Genomic DNA, 20,248 nt, shown 5'->3' with positions numbered 1-20,248 from the left:
TAACACGCAAATTATACTTATTTAAAACTTTTGTCAAATGTCCATTAAAGCGGCGCGCGGTAGAACTCCGCTGGTAACTAACACTCGGTCGTGAACTCTTGAAAAGTAACTATAGCTGTGAAACTTCAGGGGAATCCTCCAAATACATCCTGTGCTGGTTTCCAAGCAGACTTCACAACCCCTGCAGAAGGAGGAGAGCTGCATGTGTTAACAGGAGTCAAAGAAAGGTGGCCCCCCCCCCCCCCCTCCCTCTCGAGGATTTAACCCGGTGTAAGTGGTTCCTCCAGCTCCGGGCTCTCTTCCTACCGCCTCTGCCCTGTGAGGAGGACATGTATTTCCCAGATCCCGGGGCCGTCTCCGCTCTTCTTGCCTGTGTTTTGGGCTTGGTTGTTGTTTTAAGAACGATGAACGGACGGAAGAGCGAGAAACACAGCAACTTCCCCCCCGGCCCGAGGCCGCTGCCGGTCATCGGTAACCTGCACCTCATCGGCTTCAAGACACTTGACCTGACCTTACTGGAGGTGAGCGAACGAGACACCCACACGGATGGCATCACAGCCACATATTCACCTACATTGAAGTTACTCTTACACGGGTGCAGAGCTAACAAAATATGCCAGCTTTGTTAAAGCAAAAGTTTTTTTAAACAAATATTTTAAGTAATCTTCTTCGCCAACCAGCTACGCGCTTGTGTGTGTGGATGGGTAAACTGGCGGCTACAACTAACTAAAGGCTTGAAGAATGGAGGGGCCGCGCGTGGGTGCCTGGATGTACAAGGGAGAGCTGAGCGCATACTGTGCACATAGAGGCGGGCTTGTTAGCAGATCATTCACAAACGTTTGCAAGGCCCAAGGCAAATGTGGTCCATCGGCTATATCAGGGGCGGCTCTAGGCTCATGGCGGCCCTGGGCAGGGAGCGTAGGTAGGGGGCCCCTGAAGAGGGGGTCCGGGCGGAGCGCGCAGGCCAGTTAAGGGGGGAGGGGGGGTCAGGGTGTTTAACCCCTTCAGCGCGGGTGACAAAGCCAGCTCGTCATGGGCGTTACCTGCGCTGCGCGCATGACGAGCTGGCTTTGTCACAAACAAGCCATTTTTGAAATTTCAGCGCACGGCGGGAATTCGCGGTAGCGCGGAAGCGGTTAAAAGTGGAACAGAGCCGGAGGCCGCCAAATCCCTGCCAGGGGCCACCACGCAAATATGTATCCATCCGCAGAGGATTAATATATTAAGGATATATATTGGTGTGGTGGCCCCTGGGGTTTGGTGGCCCTGTGCAGGTGCACAGCTTGCACACGCCTAAAGCCGGCCCTGGCTATATGGCCAGGGACTGACAGAAACCTCCCCCCTTCTTTATTCAAACATTATTAATAAGACATGAGAGGGATTTCTTTGGAGGCAGGGGTCGTACAACCCTCGGCCGTATTTATTAAACATACAAATAAAACAAAATTGAAGTAAACAATATTTACACGATTACGCAGAAATGTCCCATGATATTGATTACAATAGATATATACAGATATCAGATGGCTAACCTTAACATAATTCTAGTACAAAATATTTCCTATCCAAATCTAAAGTATCAACCATAATCATACTGTAAATTACTTTTCTGCCTATCCTATTTGGACCTACGACAAGGTCACTAACTGGTGTCAGATCCTTATCACTTAACCACACCCTCCAGTCGGAGTGCGCATGCGCAGAGGGCCCGTTTACCTTGAGGGTACTCCCCCTCCCCGGTTACCCCCATACACTCTATTAACTCCATTAAAGGGGCCCTAGCATCTCTGCACCATTTACTGGCGTCATTGTGCACGTGCAGAGTGGCCAACCAGCCAAAAGAAAGCGTGACTCCCCCCTCCCCCGCGTGCATCTAGCCAACAGGCTGTAACTGCCCCTGAAGTTCTAGGAGAGACCACTCGTCCCTCCCCTTGGGCGACCCCATTCAAGAATGGCACCGCCCTCTAAGGACCTTAAATTTACTGCTCACCAAACATTACGTTACCGTCACAGGCCCCCCTACCCTCCTACACTGAAAGGTCATGCCCTGTCCTAAAAAAATCACCAAAAAACACAGATGATGGACAGAATGTAGAACAATGTCATACATTCACCCCAGTACAAGGATCTGGGCCTAAATCCATCGTTTTTTGCACTCCACACCACCCTGGGTTAGACACTGGCTATATGCAAATCAGCTCTGACCCTGTGCCTCATGGGAACAGTCCAGTCCGAACTACCAAGCCATGTCTTTCCCAGACCAGAATCAAGCATCCAAGGACCGGTTTCTGGCTATCAGCCTTCATCAGCCTGGATAGCTTGACTCCAGTGGTGTGGAGAGCCTGGGACTCACGTCTGAGCATCCCCAGCACACTCGGGGTGAAAATTACAAAAAACACAGTTGATGGACAGAATGTAGAACAATGCCATACATTCACCCCAGTACAAGGATCTGGGCCTAAATCCATCGTTTTTTTCACTCCACACCACCCTGGGTTAGACACTGGCTATAAGCTTGTTTCCGGTCCAGGGAAGGCATGGCTTGGCAGTTCGGGCTGGACTGTTCCCATGAGGCACAGGGTCAGACTGATTTGCATATAGCCATGTCTGAACTGGGGTGGCAGAGTGGGCTAAAGAACAGTGATGGATCAAACCCAGATCTTTTGACTGGGTGTGAGTGTTTGATTGATTCAGATGCTCCGTCCATCACCACCCCCTTTTGTACCGCTAAAAAAATCACCAGCCAAGCCATGATATTTTGGAGTCTGATTATCCCTAAAAACTCACTGCAAGGTCATGCCCTGTCCCTATACACCACTAACTAGGCAAGAAGATTCTCTGCGATGATTTCTTTCCCTGATGTGGAAAAATGGACGCCGTCTTTAAAGAGCTCGACTCCCCCCAGATACACCCCTGAGCTATAGTCTGTGAGTGTCAAGTCCTAGCTAGCCTCACCAGTTTGTTACTAGTTATTTTTTTCCAGTGGCTCAATGCCCTCACAGACTTGCTTCCCCCCCCATTGGAATCTCTGGAGTGTCTGCGCCAGGGTGTACCCCGGACACAGATATGTAGACTCACCCTTCTACCCCAGACATACCCAGTCCTTCCCCACCCCCTCCCAAGTGCAGGATAGAGATGCTAGGGTTGTCTGACTCAGGGAAAGTGGACATACCACCATGGGGCCACTAAGTGGGTTCAATTGATGGCATCACGCTGTGCCCGATAAGCCCCGTCACCCCAGACACTGACACTCATTGTTGGTGCAATAGGAAGGCTACCCAGGGAAACCCAGGGCCAAAGATCTCCCATAAACATATCATGAAGTCCGTGAACCACCTACACCTGACTCCTGTGCTCTCTGAAATGTTCTGTGTATGCCTATCTCCCTACACCGGAATATGCCCACCACGCAGTGTCCGCTACAATGGCACCTGGGAGTACAGGGGCCGTAAAGGCAGAATACTGTTTCCCGACAAGGGGTGTTGAGGTGTTGCATACACCTGTTACCCCTGGGTTTGGTCAAGCTGGCAAGGCATACAACTGTGAAACAGCGTACTGCTACATTACTACGGCTGGTACAACCAATTAGTAGCACACCTATACACAACCAATATAGTGCTGGCACCTCTTGAGCTCTCCCAAAAGCATATCATGTAATCCGTGAACTATCTATCCCTGACCACTATGTTTCTGGTATAACCTATGTGCAAGCCTATCCTCCTACTACGTAGCATCCCAACACTGTAGTGTCCGCTACAAAGGCGCCCGTGAGCACAGGCGCTGCAATGGCAGATCACCGTTCCACATCAAGGGTGTTGATGTGTCGCATCCGCCCATAATATCTGTGTTCTGGTCAAGCTAGCAAGGTATACACCTGTAAGGCAGTGTACTGCTAACTTACCACAAATGGCAACCCCCAATGGTTGACACACTTATACACTTCAACTATAGTGCATGGACTGCACCGTCTCCTGCTGGCACCGACTGAGCCCTTGAATTGATCGCCCATCACACGAGAGGCTGTAGCTTGCCACTCACGTTTCGGATCTACTGGTCCCCTTGGTTGTCCACATCTAGCAGTTCTAGCAGTGAAGAGCACTTCCCAGGCATCAGGCGTGTATCCAGTCATACATAAATGAAAATCAAACATCAATGATTAGTGCCTATTGCATTTAGATGACCAATCACAATTCACAAGTCAGCGTTACTTCGTGAGACTGTACCCCCCCTTTTTACACCCACCCCCAGCTTAGGGTGCTTTGATAGTGTATGCACCCAATGGTTCACAGGTACTGTCTGACATAGGCATCCATATTCTCCAAATCCAGCTCCAGGGGACATGCACAGGGGTGCGCCGGTACTGTGTGACGCCACACGGATGCAACAATACTGCGTGATACTACTCCTGGATCCAGTCTGCAGAGCGTTCTCACTGTCTGGGTGCACAGGCACAAGGGTGCAGAGATACGGCATGACAAACCCTAGGCATATAATGCCTCATTGTACACGCACAGGGGTGCGACGGTATCGTGTGAGGCCAGACGAACATCAAAGGCACAAGTGCACAGGCACATGGGTGCAGAGGTACTATGCGATACAATACAATATTGAGCATACCTGTATGAGCGAGAGGGTGTATAGATACTGTGTGGCAGACACCGGCATACAATGCATACATGTATAAGCAGCCCGGTGCAGAGGCACCGTGTGACATCACGCCCTCCTAAAGTTTACGTCTACCTGCAATGGGTGCCTAGGTTTTTTGACACAGACCCCTAATTCCTATGTAACGCCGCACATGCGCGCAGGGATACCCTTGAAGGTGTGACAACCCCGGCCTGGGATGTACTGTGTTGATGTCTTAGGTGTTGATAGTGTACTTGTGTGACCCTCACTGAGGCCAGTGCCAAGTAGGCCTGACCTCAATACCATGTAAATAACTTGCTGCAACATGCTAAGCATAAATCTCTCAGTAAGCAATGTCACCAAAAGAGGAATCCTGGAGCCTACCTAGAGGTAGCTTATATGTAATGATGTAGGGTCACGTTTTACCATCTAATTACCAAAAAGAGCATTTTGATCGACCTTGATAGAATGAAGGTCTGATGTGGGCCCTGCTCGACAAAATCTGAAAATATGCTAAAATGACCAATTTTCACCATATACTATCAGTAAATGGAAGCCCACAGATTCCGTGATCCCTCTACATATAGGCCCAAGCCATTGGCCAAAGGCCACCATCTTATGTTATCAGTCGTTCATATTAAACTCCACTAGGCCCTGATGATTTCAAAACATGCATTTCTGTTGAGCTGAAAACAACGAGGTAATTTAGACAATCACAGGGTACAGTAATTTTCCACAGCTTCAAGACCAACGCCCACACACATGTACACAGACCCAGCTGGTATAAGTTGGTACATCTTGAACCGTTGCTAAAATATTATTTTGAAAGATAGCTTGCACAAAATAAAAGCCACAACATCTTGCAATGGTAGCTCCTGTGTTAAGTTCGGCTCTCATATATATTTTTAGAGATATGTACGTGACAAGATGTTCTTTGTTTATGTTTTGTGGTTGAGCATGGCCAACCTACCGTTGAGCCACCTGACCATTTCCGTGTCCTAGGATATGCTGTCAAGCCACCTGCACCAGAAAGTGCGTCAGAAAGTGCGTCAGAACAATGTCAGTTCTGCATTTTACAGGTATATTAGATCCAACACTGCAATTAGAAGGCAGAACTCACTCTTAATTTTGGTCTCAGGGCGTGTAATGGCCGTTGTAAATCGGATATACCTAGCAATCCTACCTATAATAAAGCTGGTAGTGAGTCCAGACTGGATTACATTATGGTTAAAACGTTTATGTGGCCAGCAATAGTCGATTTTAAAGTTTGCCCAAGAACGGATAGTGACCACAACTCTCTGGAATTGATGTACTCACTTCCTGGGAGGGAGGACACATCGCAGGGAAGGGGCAAAGAGAAGACGGGCCTCCTACTTGAAAACAATCGCAGGAAAGTCAAGTGGGAGAAGTTGGCGAATAGTATGGATGGAATACCCCGCCTATATGAAAGGTTAATCCCCTTGTTGGAGAATGCCTTTTATCTAGGAACCAAAGTCCAAGACGAAGATATTAGAGGAGAGTTAGCACAAACGCATAAAAGCATCATTGCCTCCCTAGAACAGGATCTGTCCATAACCATAGGGAAAAGGAATGCCCACAAGCCAAAAACCTCTTGGTATAATGCCACGTGTAGGGAGGCAAAGGCCCATTTGTTATCTGCTATCAAGGGACACCTTAGCAAGGAAGAAATCCGCACTAGGAGAAAAAAGTATAAATCGCTTCTGGTGAACGCGAGGGCGGAATGGGACTCTGAGTACTGGGAGAATCTTGTTAAAGCACTGGCAACTAGAGATTCCCGAAAATTTTGGCGCATAGTGGCGAATGGTACGGAGGACTTACCCTCCGCACTAGAGCCCAATATTGCCCCCTTAGTATGGCATGCCCACTTTGAAGCTTTATACGCGGAGGGTGGTTGGGAATTAAACAGTGATGGAGCTTCAACTATACCCAGCCCCCCAGATGTCCCCATCACTGAAAAGGAGGTGAGGGAGGCCATTAAAGGCCTAGCGGCCGGAAAAGCACCGGGGTTGGACGGGGTCCTGGGGGACCTGTTCAAACAGGAACCAGGGATATGGGCACCGTACCTCACACTAATATTCAATGCCATTTGGGGGGGAATGACGGTGCCTGATACTTGGAGGGGAGCAGAGGTGGTCCCAATTTATAAAAAGGGATCCCCCCTGCTCCCTTCCAACTATCGGCCCATTAGTCTGATCGACATATCCCAAAAACTCTTTGGCAGACTGATCCTGAATCGTTTGCAAGCGTGGATTGAAGAAATGGACATCCTATCTCAGTACCAGGCAGGATTTAGGGAGGGAGTATCAACCACTGACCAAATTTTTAGGCTACACCTTCTCTATTGGAGAACAGCGGTAATCGAGGGCGGCAGTCTATATACCATCTTTGTAGACCTACGTGCCGCCTTCGATTTAGTCCCTAGAGCAAGGTTGTGGAAAGTCATGGAAGAACTGAAAGTCCCTGCGGATATTTTGGCAATCCTGATGAGACTCCATTCCAACAATTATGCCCGCGTAAGGTGTGGCAAAGGTGGCAAACTAACCGAAAGGTTCCCCGTTCGCAGAGGTGTGAGACAGGGGTGCGTGCTCGCACCTACCCTGTTTTGCATCTTTGTGAACGGGGTTGTTGCTCACCTAAACAGGATTGCCAACTCCGATGCCCCAAAGTTGACTGGCAACAGGGTGCCTGCAATTATGTTTGCAGACGACACCCTGTTGCTGTCTAAATCCCCGATGGGGATCCAACGCATCCTGGATGGCTTTTTAGATTTCTGCTCTGATCGGGGATTGGAAATAAACCCACAAAAAACAAAATTTATGATTTTAAATCCCAAATCTCGTAATCGAACCCCTCCCATGCTAGGCACCGTCCAATTAGAACAAGTGCATAACATTGAATACTTGGGGATCACCATAAACGAACATCTAACCTGGACGTCGCACCAGGCCAAAGTGACCATCAAACTGGCTCAGTTGGCGGGTGGAACTTTGCGCCTGGCAAATAAAACACGCCATCGACCATTTACCCCAATTATTCATATATACAAAACACAAGCCCGGGCGGGGGTCACATATGGGGGTGAGTTGTGGGGCCACATCCAACATTCAAAGCTACAGTCCACTGAAATTTTTTTTTGAGACAAGTAGCCGCCCTCCCCCAGAGCACTCCATTACTACCCCTTAGATTAGATCTAGGAATTAAACCCATAACAGAGGAGCTAGGACTCAAACCCTTAACATTCTGGAGGCGTCTGTGGAGTAGCCCAGATCTCGTACACTATAGAGAGGAATTACAGGAATTCCTGGAACTACGGAACATAAAGAAGATCCCGTGGTTAACATACGTAAAGGGGAGGTTCGAGGAATTGGGCTACCCGGAACTATGGACGGACCCTTCGAACTCATGTACCAGGATTCCAAAAAAGGTAATTGCGAGTGCATACTATGCTTTGATGATCACAAGAGCCATTAACGACACTCGTGAGGGGTCCTTGACAAACTTATTTCTGAAAGTGAAAGACTCCTATTCCCTCGAAAAAACTCTAGATGAGATCGCTCCTCCACTAACGAGAAAATTGTTCCTACAGTGGCGATATGGATGCCTTCCACTAGCTTCATTTACAGCGTCCTGGAAACCCAGGAAGGGCTACGAGCGGAGCAGGAAATACTGGTTAGTCCCGCTACTGAGGAACCTGGGATTCAGATCTCACCAATCTGCTTACAGAGTTTTAAAATCAGACCTTTCTCCCACCGTGGTTTTTGCACTTTCAAAATTTTTAACGTCTTTGTGGTTCATCCGCAGCCGAGCTATGAAAAGACTGGTATAAGGGGCCCCACCAAATTGATTTGGATCTATTGTTTTTATGTACAAAACACAGATCCAGACACCGCTACTGAACAATATCACACGTGGGTAGGCCAGACAGCTAATAAACTGGTACCTGAAAAAAGAATGTCAAGGAACAGAAGCTCCCCCTCAGCACCATGGTACACCGAGGAGCTTAAAAAATTAAAACAGCAATGTAGAAATAAAGAGAGAATCTGGAGGAAAAAGTATGAAAGTGAAGATAGAACAGTATACAAGGAATTGTTAACCCAATATAAACACCTAATTACAGAGACAAAAAAGAAGTTTTATACTGAACAAATTGAAAGCGCCAAAAACTCAACTAAAACGCTCTTTGAAATAACTAAACATCTTGCGGGATGCGCCCCAGACCTTAGCCCTCCCTGCTCCCAAGATTTCTGTGACTCTTTGGCAGCCTTCTTCTTCACCAAAGTGAATGACATATTTTCAGCTTTTAATCTAGATGACACCCAACTCCATGGAAAGATAGATACTTCTTCTTCAGGTAATAACTTATCCGGTTTTAAAGAGGTTACGGAAGTTCAAGTTCAGGACATTATAAAAACAATTAAATCTGGATCAGCTCTGGATCCCTGTCCTCTGAAAACCCTTCGTGTAATAATGGATACTCTTATCCCTGTTATCACCCAAATAATCAACCTCATGTTCCGTACAGGCAGCTTCCCAAACCAATTAAAAAAAACCCTAATTAAACCCCTCCTGAAAAAACCCGGCTTGGACAAAGCAGAACTTAAAAATTACAGGCCCATAGCAAATCTACCCTTCCTGGCTAAAATAGCTGAAAAAGCCATGAATAATCAACTCACGGAATTCATCGAGCAACACCATCTGCTCGACGAAACACAATTCGGATTCCGCAAATTTCATGGCACGGAAACAGCGCTCATTAAAGCAGCGGATGACATCCGATTAATCAGAGACCAAGGTGGCACAGCACTATTGGTGCTCTTAGATTTATCGGCCGCTTTTGACACGGTTGACCATAAGATCCTGGTCAACCGTGTCGAAAAGATGGGCGTGCAAGGCCTGGCAAAAGATCTGCTGGCATCTTTTTTAGCAGAGAGAACCCAGGCAGTCATACTGGGCCAGTTTGAATCCGCTGAGCTATCACTGCCATGTGGGGTACCTCAAGGTTCATCCCTGAGTCCGACACTATTTAATATATACGTGTCGGACCTTGCCAACACCATCAAAGCGCACGGGATGAACCTTACCTCATATGCGGATGATACACAGCTGATACTGGCTGTCAGAAATGATGGGGAAACAGTGGCAGAAAATTTCAAGACAGGAATGCTGGCCATTGGAAAATGGATGTCAGCAAACTGTCTGAAATTAAATTCCGACAAAACCGAGGTGGTCACTTTTGGCCACCTCAGCCCTAGCTGGTCCCCAACCTGGTGGCCATCATCTTTTGGAGTAGCGCCCAAACCAGTCACGAAAGTGAGAAATTTAGGAGTCATATTTGATGACAACCTTAATTTCATGGCCCACGCCAATCAGACAGCCTCCACGGCTTTTTACAAGCTACGCCTGGTGAGGAAGATTCTCCCTTTTCTTCCAACAAATGTGGGAAAGACACTGATTAGCGCTTTGGTCCTATCAGCACTGGACTACTGCAATGGACTGTTTGCAAACGCCCAAGTTAGGATAATTAAGAAAATGCAAACAGTCCAAAATGCAGCAGCCAGACTTCTCCTTAACATTCCTAAATTCAAACCTATAGCAGAGTCATTGAGGAGTCTTCACTGGCTTCCGGTCAGGAACCGAATTAAATTCAAGACTTTATGTCTCGTCTATAAGGCACTTCACCGTCAAGCGCCGCAATTTCTGTGTGATCACCTGGTTCCATATACCCCCTCTCGAACGCTACGATCTGCAGGACAGAATGACCTAGTAGTGCCACGGACTAGGCTGGTCAACTGGGGAGACAGACGTTTCCTAGTTGCCGCCCCAAGATTGTGGAATACTCTTCCACAACCGATAAGATCAAGTCCAAACCTAATGTGTTTTAGGAAGAAATTGAAAACCTGGCTTTTCAACCTCTGAAAACTTTTCCAAGCTCCTATAGGAGGGTAACACAGTATAGCGCCGAGATGCCTGCGGGTAATTGTTCGCGCTCAATAAATGCTAAAAAATAAATAAAATAAATAAAATTATCTTAACTATTGGATCACACCGGTTTAATAAGTTTTTAATTGTATATATTGTTATGTATCTTTTATGATCAGTGATCGAAATAAAGATTTTCGAAACGAAACGAAGGCAGAACTCTCCTGCAAGTGCTCGACGCATGCGTGGGTTCTCCGGCCGGCCGTTATCTGATTTGGGACTACAAAAGCCTCCTCTCTCAGGTGGTACCCCCCCAAACTAGATAAATATGTTTACACCTTTTTGAATCTCTCACTGTACTCTGTATTTTTCATCCACACCCAATTCCTTGCATTTAAGGTCTCTTTTAACCATTAGATCTTGTATGGGTAGTCTCCCTAGTTAGGTTGTCTCTAAGCACTGGATATTTTAGAGAATGTGTTCTGTATTCTCTAACTAATTTCAATTGTGCCTTTTAAAGATCCTAGTCCCTTGCATCTTGGGCCTCTTTATAATGTAAAAACCTGTATGGATAATTCTCTTCAGGAAAGCCTGTTTCTAGGCGCTATATTTTCATAGAATGTATTCGATGCCCTTTTGAATCGCTAGCTGATTTAAAAATGTCTTTCAATAGATCCTTATTCTAGTTTGCCTTATAAAAGTTTGAGCATTTGTCATCTAGCATTTATGCCTGACAGAGTGGTCAGGTTTTCTTAATGGTTTTTGCTTAGTTATATGAAATAATATGCATTTAGTGATATATTTGTTATTTAATAATAAAAGTGCCACTTCAACATGAGTCTTCGTCATCTCATATCTTTGTTCCTCAGTGAAGAGTTGCGTCGGTGGCCTGTGACCACTGTTGAGGTGACCACACCCCAAAGGGCATCAATTCTCCCTTTGTCAGACGAATTTGAGCCAACATGGCAATTTACCAACTGCATGCGCACACCCTACAATGATAGGTCTGACATACATTCACAGGGCTACCCATGCGTGTGGCACAACTGGTGCTGCAAGCCCGCTAGTAGCATTTGGCTTACCGGCCCTTGGCACACACACATGTATTTCCAAGAGATTTAGCATTAAATCAAATACAAGAACCATACAAAACTTAGTCACTGTCACAATTCCGCAGACGGCATATGCATTACTAGCACTGATCCATAGCGGCAGAGTGCCCAACACCTATAACCAACAGAAAAAAGGTCAGCAAATTATGAGTAAAAAAGCAAACACTTCCAAAACACCCTCATCCACTTTCTGTTTTTGGCTAGTCAGTATCCCTTTGAACACTTACCACTCTCAAACGTGGGCACATCACTATCTGAACACACCCTCAACATAAACTACCCATAAGAGCAGCGCACCAGTTGTACTGCATAGGTACAAGGAGCTGGCTGTAATATTTATATTTAAGTTTGATTGTCACGAATCGGCTAGTAATCACATATTATTTGGGGTGCTTAAAAGTTCACTTTGAAGCAATAGTTAAGACATGTTTGTGTCTAAAAATCAGCAAAGAGAAAATCAGCCATACACATAATAGCCAAGAGTAAATGTACAGTATAGCTGCAGGAACCTGAACATATAAACACCTCCTTAAGTAGACCTCATAAAAAATGCACATGTAATACAGTGCAATTAAATAATCACAAAGCACCAACGAGCCACGGGCTAATAACACTTTGGATGTTGCTAGTACATAGCCCATTCGTTTTTTAGTGACGGAGTTCATGTTTTACCACTCGGTGGTATTAGTGCACCTTGACACGTAACAGTACAACTCAACATGAGAAACAGGGGAAGGCATTGTCCCTGCCGAAATTAGGGCGCATTCCAGGATCAGCAATGCTGTTTGCCCAAAGTTACAGGTCTGGGCCTAGGCTCCCAAAGCATCGCTTAATTGCCTCACGCACTGCCAATTGTAGGTTTAAAATTCCAACTGCTGATGCGACATAAGACCTTTATCATAGAAAACGTATTGCCACCAACAGGGGTGTCAAACATTATATTACCATACGCTAACAGCCCGTGTTCACCTACGTTGAAACAGTCGCTGAGATACATCACAGTTGATCCTTCCTCCATTGGCGAGACACTGATCCTGCGCCAGCCCAACCACTTGGCTCCCTCAGCAACCGTTGACCTCCTCTATCCTCCAGCGATCGACATCCAACAACATGGGTTCTTTTATTGACAAGGCTGCGTACACCGCATTGACTCCCATTTGCTTGTAACCTAGAATACACCCAAAGAACAGATTGAGTGATGCCTCTGGTGAGGCCGAGGAGCTGCCGTGTTCCCATAAACCAGGAAACAGGCATAAGAAGGGTAAACGTACCATGAACAACCCCTGATCCCCCCAAAATAGCCTAAAATATGATGCTAAAAACCATGTGGAGAACACTGCCCAATAGCGCTGTCCAGATTTCCTAAATACTTTTCAAATTCATCAGCGCTTTAAAATGTAATCTGTCCAGCCCCTGATTTCCACCACAATCTACATGTGGTACATGTGGTGCTGAAGCAATAGGAAATACACCGCTCAACAGGGCTGGTCATATTTTACTTCTAAGGATTCCTCAGCGCTTTAAACTTGTCTTCAAGAGGGCTCTGCTCGTACTATTGTAATTGAAGCCAACAACTTAATCACGTGGGGCGCTGTAGTGCAAAAAGAGAAAACTGCTGGAATCGTGCTACCTAAACTTGCCTCAAGCTTTGTTACAACTGGCCCATTGTTCATTAAGTAACGTGCTCCAAAACAGCTGATCCCTTCAATGCAAACGCGCTGCCCGGCACCACTAAAAACGGGTACCGGTAATCGCCGATAGTTTTCGTGTTCAGAAACTGTAGATCCCCTTGTTGTAGCGCAGCCATGCAACCTCGTATGCCAGGTACTTGTTTATGGTACTCTTGTGCTGATCAGAGTAAAGATGATCCTGTACCCCATACTTCCTGTGCTCTCTGCTGCTCTGACATGCTCATAGGTCTGTCTGTGACTCTCCCTAATTAACGTGCTCATTTATCGCTTTAGGTCCCATGCTTGGCAATCCGGGGGAAGCGCTCTGTGAATAAGCTGCTCCAGCAGCCTTTAAAGCAGAAGTTCAAACTGTGCCGAAACCCAGGGTTGGACCAGGGACCTTTTAGAGCTTCACTCTAACGCTCTCCCAACAGAGCTATTTCGGCCTGTCACAATGATGGAGTCACACCTCTCTATCGCGCTTTAAGTCCATCACCTGCCAACGAACAGCTGCTCTGCCCGTTGCTCCCCCTGCCGTCGCCAGCCCGCTACTGCTCCCAGCACTCAGTACAGGGCTCCTAACTAGAAGGCAAACAGCAGCCCGAAGCATGCGGCGCTCCTTCCACGTGCAGCGCTTCCCGTAGTAAAACATAGAGTTCCCGGTGTCTGCTACGTAACTCCCTGCAATTACATGCTCCTCTGACCGGACGCACACAACATACGGCGTTTAGCTATTCACAATACCGCCCAGCCAGCGCACGCTGTGCCAAGTCTCCGCTGAGCCCCCCAAAGGAGGGTCACGGCCCTCCGCAGCCCAGAAAAGGGAAGAACAATTCAAGAACCGCCATCCAGTAAAGCATCTCACGGCGCCTGTCCTGATCCCAAACCTCGAACCGTAACCTGAAAAATAAAAAGAGAAATTATAATACAGCCTCCTAGTGAGGCTAGCATGACTGATGGCGGGCAGAAAAAGAATTACAGCCTCCCCGGTCTTTTCAACCATTTGCTTGCCAGGCCGGTTCTAACCTGCCTGGCCTTTGCTCCCTGGTGACCTGGAAATTATTCAATCACTTACGGGTCACTGGGAGACCCGGGGTCCAAACATTGGTAAGGCGCGACCACCGCGTCATTGTGACGCGACGGGGCTTGCCCCAAAACCGAGACAGGATGGGGGGGCCCGCCTTTCTTGACTGCTGACTTTGGTGCTGGAAACCAGGTTTGGAACCTCGAGGTCGCGTCCATATCTGATGATTCTGGGCAAATCACTTAATCTCCCCGTGCCTGAATGTGTAATTTAAATACGGTGCTCATGTAAAGCGCTCCAATACCTTCGGTCAATTTTGCGCTATATAAATATACAGCAGTGCTCCTTCCTGTGTTTCCTTTCAGGGACCGTCTCTTCCGAGAGCATCTTGAAGTAATTCAGTTCACGATGCTCACAGCACAAACGACTCACAGACTTGCTGCTCCTGTTATAACAGTAACTAAAGCTTTGTAAAGGCGGCACTAGACAGCAAACCTGCCTCGAGGGGCACTAATGAATGTTTCATCTTAGCAGAAGGGGAAAGTATGAGATTAACATCCAGTGGGTGGACTGCACGAGTAATCAGGAAAACTGCTTTTACTCCTGTGTGCCCTGCACAACTGCTCTTCTTAGCTGTGCCTCCTTCCCCATGGTCTTGTCATGTGGGACCACCGTCAAATAATTCACTTCAGGATGCCCACTGTGCAAACATCTGTATTGTAATTAGTTTAATGACCACACTGTTGCTCCATCTCTCCCAATAAGAGCTGATATAGGACAAGATAACTGTCTTGCCTCTTGATTCATTATTAAAAGCCTCTTTTTATGTATGAAAGTGAAACAGTTCAAAATGCCATTTTCGTAACTAAAATTTCTTACCTAAATGATGCCGCAGTCAGTGACTCTTGCTCCAAGATGGGATTCCCAGGATCAGCTGTGATCTCTTCTCTTCAGCCTCAACAGTCCCAAGTAAGCATGGGCGTACAATCCGTTCTGCTTGCAAATTTTGCGGATTTTCGGTAAATTCGCAATCTGCGAACTCTCGCGAACTTGTCGAAAATTCGTAAAAATCCGTGCGAAGCGGATTTTTTGCTTTGTCGCACTTGCCAACTAGAATACTATACAATTTCACAGGAGTAAACACTTGCGAACACGTATATACGGCGGGCAGCGACAATCTCGCAATTGCGAGATTGCAAAATTTGCAATTTCGCACAAGAAATCCACCAGCAGGCAGCATAAACCTTGAAAATTATGATTTTTATCAGAATAACTCCTCTGGTTGACATTTGCCTGCACTTTTTCTTTGCAAGGAGTCCATTTTGGGGGGTGGGGGTGGGAGGAAGGAAGTGCCCCACAGTCTCCAACTTCCTGTTCCTGTCCAGCAGGCTCCTCCCAGTGCTTTCTTCATGTGCTGGTCACTTTGATTTGGATCTTGACCTGGAAGGATTACTTTTTGTGGATGCTGCTGCATATTTGGATTTTTGCAAAACTGAAAGCACTCAGCAGGTGCAAAAGTTCAATCTTATCATTAGTAACCATTCCCTGTAGTGCTTCCTGAGGGGCCCCTTCAGAGTTCATTTGCCTACTTGCAACTATTCTATGACCCTGCTCTGACCCTCACAGCAGGCTCAGAGAATAGCTACAAGTATACAACAAAGGTCCTGTTAAAAAAATTACATTGCAACAGAAAGCAATTACAGACAAAACTGAAAGCACTCAGCAGGTGCAAAAGTTCAATCTTATCATTAGTAACCATTCCCTGTAGTGCTTCCTGAGGGGCCCCTTCAGAGTTCAGTTGCCTACTTGCAACTATAGGCCACAAAGGTCCTGTGAAAAAAAAGTGCACTGCAACAGAAAGCAAATTACAGATAAGGAAGCAGGTGCCAGCCAGACTGGAAGTTTAAATTCAGTGACACATTAATCAACCCCAAATTAATTCATGTCAGTTGAAGCAGGGCAGGTGTGCTTGCTTTTTTTCACCCCCATAATCTACAGTGATAAACCAACCAGAGGGTGGCATGGGTGTACCAGAGGGTGGCAGTGGTGAAACAGAGGGTGCTGTGAACCTGTGATGATGAACCAGATGTAGAAACAACATAGTCGCGGCCGTTGCGAGCCGACAAGTAAGTTTGCAATTGCGAACTGGTACAGAACCCTCGCGAACTGGCAGAAATCCTTGCGAACACACAAAAAAAAAATCCGCAAATTCGCGAGAGTTCGCGGATTTTGCGGATTGCGAATCCGTAAATTCGCAATTTCGCGGATTGCCAATTCGCAAAATCCGCCCATGCTTAGTCCCAAGACCTATGTGTGTCCGCCCACCACAACCCAGTAAGCTGTGAGTGTAGCTTGACAGGACCGGTACTGCCTGTTTCATAGCATGTGCTATGATTACAGCGACACGCTATGAAATATGCAATCAGTGCAAACAGCCTAGTCCATAGCACACCAAAGGGCCTCCCTGAAGTAGGGTGGTGTGACGAAAATGCCCCTATCTCCTCTTTTTGACAATGTTGAAAAGAACAACTGCCACAACCCACTCCAAACAAATGGTACCAATGAAAGGGTAACACCACCTCAAGTGTCTTTCCAAGAACTGTCAACAAGAGAATGTATATATCTTTTGAAAGCTATCAACCACTCAGCTGCCTCTTTCACCCTAGTTCCTCACACATTTTCAAGAATTTCCGTCTGTCAATTTCATCAGACTTTCAAGTCAGAATAAGAATCGACAGTTCCATAATTTTTCCCACAACAGTAAAAAAAAGACATACATGTGTCCATTACAATCTCAAACCCGCAACAATTACAGAGTAATAGCAAAAGGACTATTGTTTGCCAGGTTATTGAAAGAGCAACTTTTACTCAGATGTTAACATTTATTGGAGGTAACTCCAAAATCTGTGACTTCCAAACAGGACTCTACCTTGGAAGAGGCACCAAGCCAGCCCCAATCACCATCTTAGATGACTTTAAAAACAGAGTAGACCAAAATGGAGCTGCTTCTCCTCTAACTTTGGACAGTTTTGACTTTACTTGCTATAACTACTTTGGTGATACACTTACTTAATTGTGACTACGGCCCCTAATGCTGTATATGCCATCAGCTACAACTCTCCAGCCATGTAATGTAATGTAATGATTTCTTGTATAGCGCGGACTACACTCCAGGGAGCATCTTGGCGCTTTTAGAAAGTAACCAAAATGGTGGCCTAATTCGTGTAATAGGAATGGGTTGGTGAGGTTAGACTAGGTTTTTACATTGTGCTTCGGATAGGGTATAGATCCAAGTTTTAAGGATCTTTCTAAAGATGGATTCTGTGGGAATATGACGGAAATGTGCTGTGAGTGTGTTCCAGGCTTTGGAGCCCAGGACTGCCAGGGCTTTTCCTCCTCTTGTTTTGTATCTGAAATTGGGAATGGTGAGGAGGTTGGCACTTTGGGATCTAAGACACCGCAAGGGGTTGTAGTGTTGGAACATATTCTGTATGTAGCTGGGTCTGTATCCATTGAAGGCCCTAAATGTGATTAGGAGGATCTTAAAAAGCACCCGTTTGTGGGTAGGTAGCCAATGCAGGGTGTCCATTGCTGCAGTGGCTGACGTTCTCCTTTTCCATCCTAACACCAGTCTAGCTGCCGCATGTTGAACCATTTGTAGTTTGTGGCAGACTTCTCTGTTTGTCCCTGCGTATAGACTGTTGCAGTAGTCGATGCGGGAGGTTATGATGGCTACTGTGACCAATTTCCTAGCTGAGAAGGGAATCAGGTCGAAGAATTTTCTGAGCCCTTTTATTATGCCAAAGCATGTCCCTGCTACGGCCACTGCTTGTTGTTTGAAACTCAGGCAGGGATCGAATTTGATCCCTAAGTTTCGGACTGAGAGGGCGGTATTAGGGGGGGCAATGGCATCCTCTGGCCACCAGGATGTGGGGTTGAAAGTATTCCCTTTCCCATAGGGTAAGATCTCAGTTTTCCTAGGGTTACATTTGAGATGGTTCCTGTTCAGCCATTGGAATGTAGCTTTAAGGTAGTTTTTAAGCTTCGTTTCAGCTTCACAGGTTTCTTCCTCCATTACCAAAATGAGCTGTGTATCATATGCGTATGAGATGGTATTTATGCCAAAGGATGAGATGAGGGCAATCAGGGGGGCCATATATACATTGAAGAGCGCCGGGCTCAGACAGGAGCCCTGGGCCACTCCTGATCCTAGTAGTTTTTCTTCTGACCTCAACTGGCCTAGGATGACCACTTGTCGCCTGTTTGCTAGGAAACTTTTCAGCCAGCTCAGCACACTTCCGGCAATTCCTGCCGTGGCTAGACGGTCTATCAGGATGGTATGAGACACCGTATCAAAAACCGCGGACAGGTCTAACAGTACCAGGACTGCTTTCTTTCCCTGGTCTAATGCAGCTCTGAGAGTTTCAGAGGTAAAGATTAGAGCTGATTCGGTCGAGTGCTGAGCTCTGAAACCTGCTTGATTGGGGTGCCAGATATTATTGGCCTCCAGAAAAGCAGTTAGCTGTTTATTAACTGCTTTTTCAGTTAGTTTGCAGAAGGTTGGTAGTAGGGAAATGGGTCGCAGATTTGTTAGGGTCGCAGGGTCAGGCAATGGTTTTTTCTGCAGGGGCTTTACTGCTGCGAGTTTCCATTCCTCGGGGACTAGACCTAGGTTGAGTGAGGAGTTTATGATATTATTGACAAAGGGATTGGCAATCTCTACCAATGGGTGAAGTACAAGCGGGGGGCAGGGGTTGAACGGTGAGCCTGATTTAATCTTAAGGTTTTCAGCCTGTGATTCCTCTTGGCTAACAGGTAGGAAAGAAGACATGGTGTTCATCTTTGGGTTGTCACTGTTTATCAAAGTCTCCTCTTGAGATGGAAGGTGGGGGAAATCTTTGGTGAGCGTTTGGATTTTATTCTCAAAGAAATCTGCAATAGTGTTACATAGCGTTTGGGAAGGGGGAATGTCCCTCTGCATGGTTTTGGGGTTAATGAACGTATTTACGATATTAAAGATTTCTTTCTGTTTGTTATTGTTTTTTGTTATGGCTTCTGTGTAATAATCCCCTTTAGCTGTTTTTATCATCCCATGATAGTGGCGGCGGGCGATTTTGTATTTATTCTGGTCAGAAACTTTGTAATTGAGGCGCCATATCTGCTCGAGAGCCCTAACCTTCCTTTGCTCATCTTTTAAGGTTGGGGAGAACCAAGGGGCAGAAAGTTTTTGTTTCCTACTGGCCCTTGGCCTAGGTGTGGCAGAGCCCTTTCCTGAGCTAAGGGTATTTATCCATTCCAGGACTGACTGTCTTTCCCAGGTTCTCCCATCGGAGATGGTCTAGAGACTATTGTTCTGGTCAGAAAGTCCGGCTGTACAATCAGATCTTTCCAACATGGTTCCCCTTGGGGAGAACACAGCTTCTTTCCCACATTATTGGCCCAGGTGTTGGCTTTCACTTGGAGTTCAAAAGGGATATAGCTGTGATCCGCCCATGTTAATACTTGTGGAGTTTTTACCTTGAGTGCCTCTAGGTTGGAGCATATGCAGTCAAGAATGTGACCTGCCTTGTGCGTGGTGGTAGTAGTAAGTATTTTTAGGCCTAGGGCATTCATTGTGTCTGGGAAACAAATTGTAGCCTGGTCTGAGGGGGAGTCCAGATCTATGTTAGCATCTCCTAGTATGGTGAAGTTGGCCGATTTAAGGGCTAGGTTGCTTACAGCTTCTCCGATGCTTTTCGTGAAATCTGTATGCGCCCCAGGTGGCCGGTATACTAATGCACCTGAGAAGGTGAAAGAGTCATGCATCTTTATCGCGAAGCCTATGCTTTCCGCCCCTTTTAGGCCTGGAATAGTGAAAGTCTGGCATTTTAACGTAT

At 46.4% G+C, this 20,248-nt stretch overlaps 1 protein-coding gene across 1 annotated transcript in view; it reads left to right on the top strand.

Moving 5' to 3' along the window:
- Nucleotides 1–329: 329 nt before the first annotated feature.
- LOC144826386 (cytochrome P450 2K1-like) overlaps nucleotides 330–20,248 on the top strand; it is a 429,013-nt gene continuing 409,094 nt past the window's right edge. Inside the window, exon 1 of the mRNA XM_078684711.1 lies at nucleotides 330–521. Within this exon, the coding sequence (XP_078540837.1) occupies nucleotides 330–521 (192 nt within the window). The remainder of the gene's footprint in view (nucleotides 522–20,248) is intronic.

Source organism: Lissotriton helveticus, chromosome 3_2 (assembly GCF_964261635.1).
Source record: "Lissotriton helveticus chromosome 3_2, aLisHel1.1, whole genome shotgun sequence".
In the NCBI taxonomy this organism is placed as follows: domain Eukaryota; kingdom Metazoa; phylum Chordata; class Amphibia; order Caudata; family Salamandridae; genus Lissotriton; species Lissotriton helveticus.
This window is presented reverse-complemented; position numbering and strand designations above follow the sequence as displayed.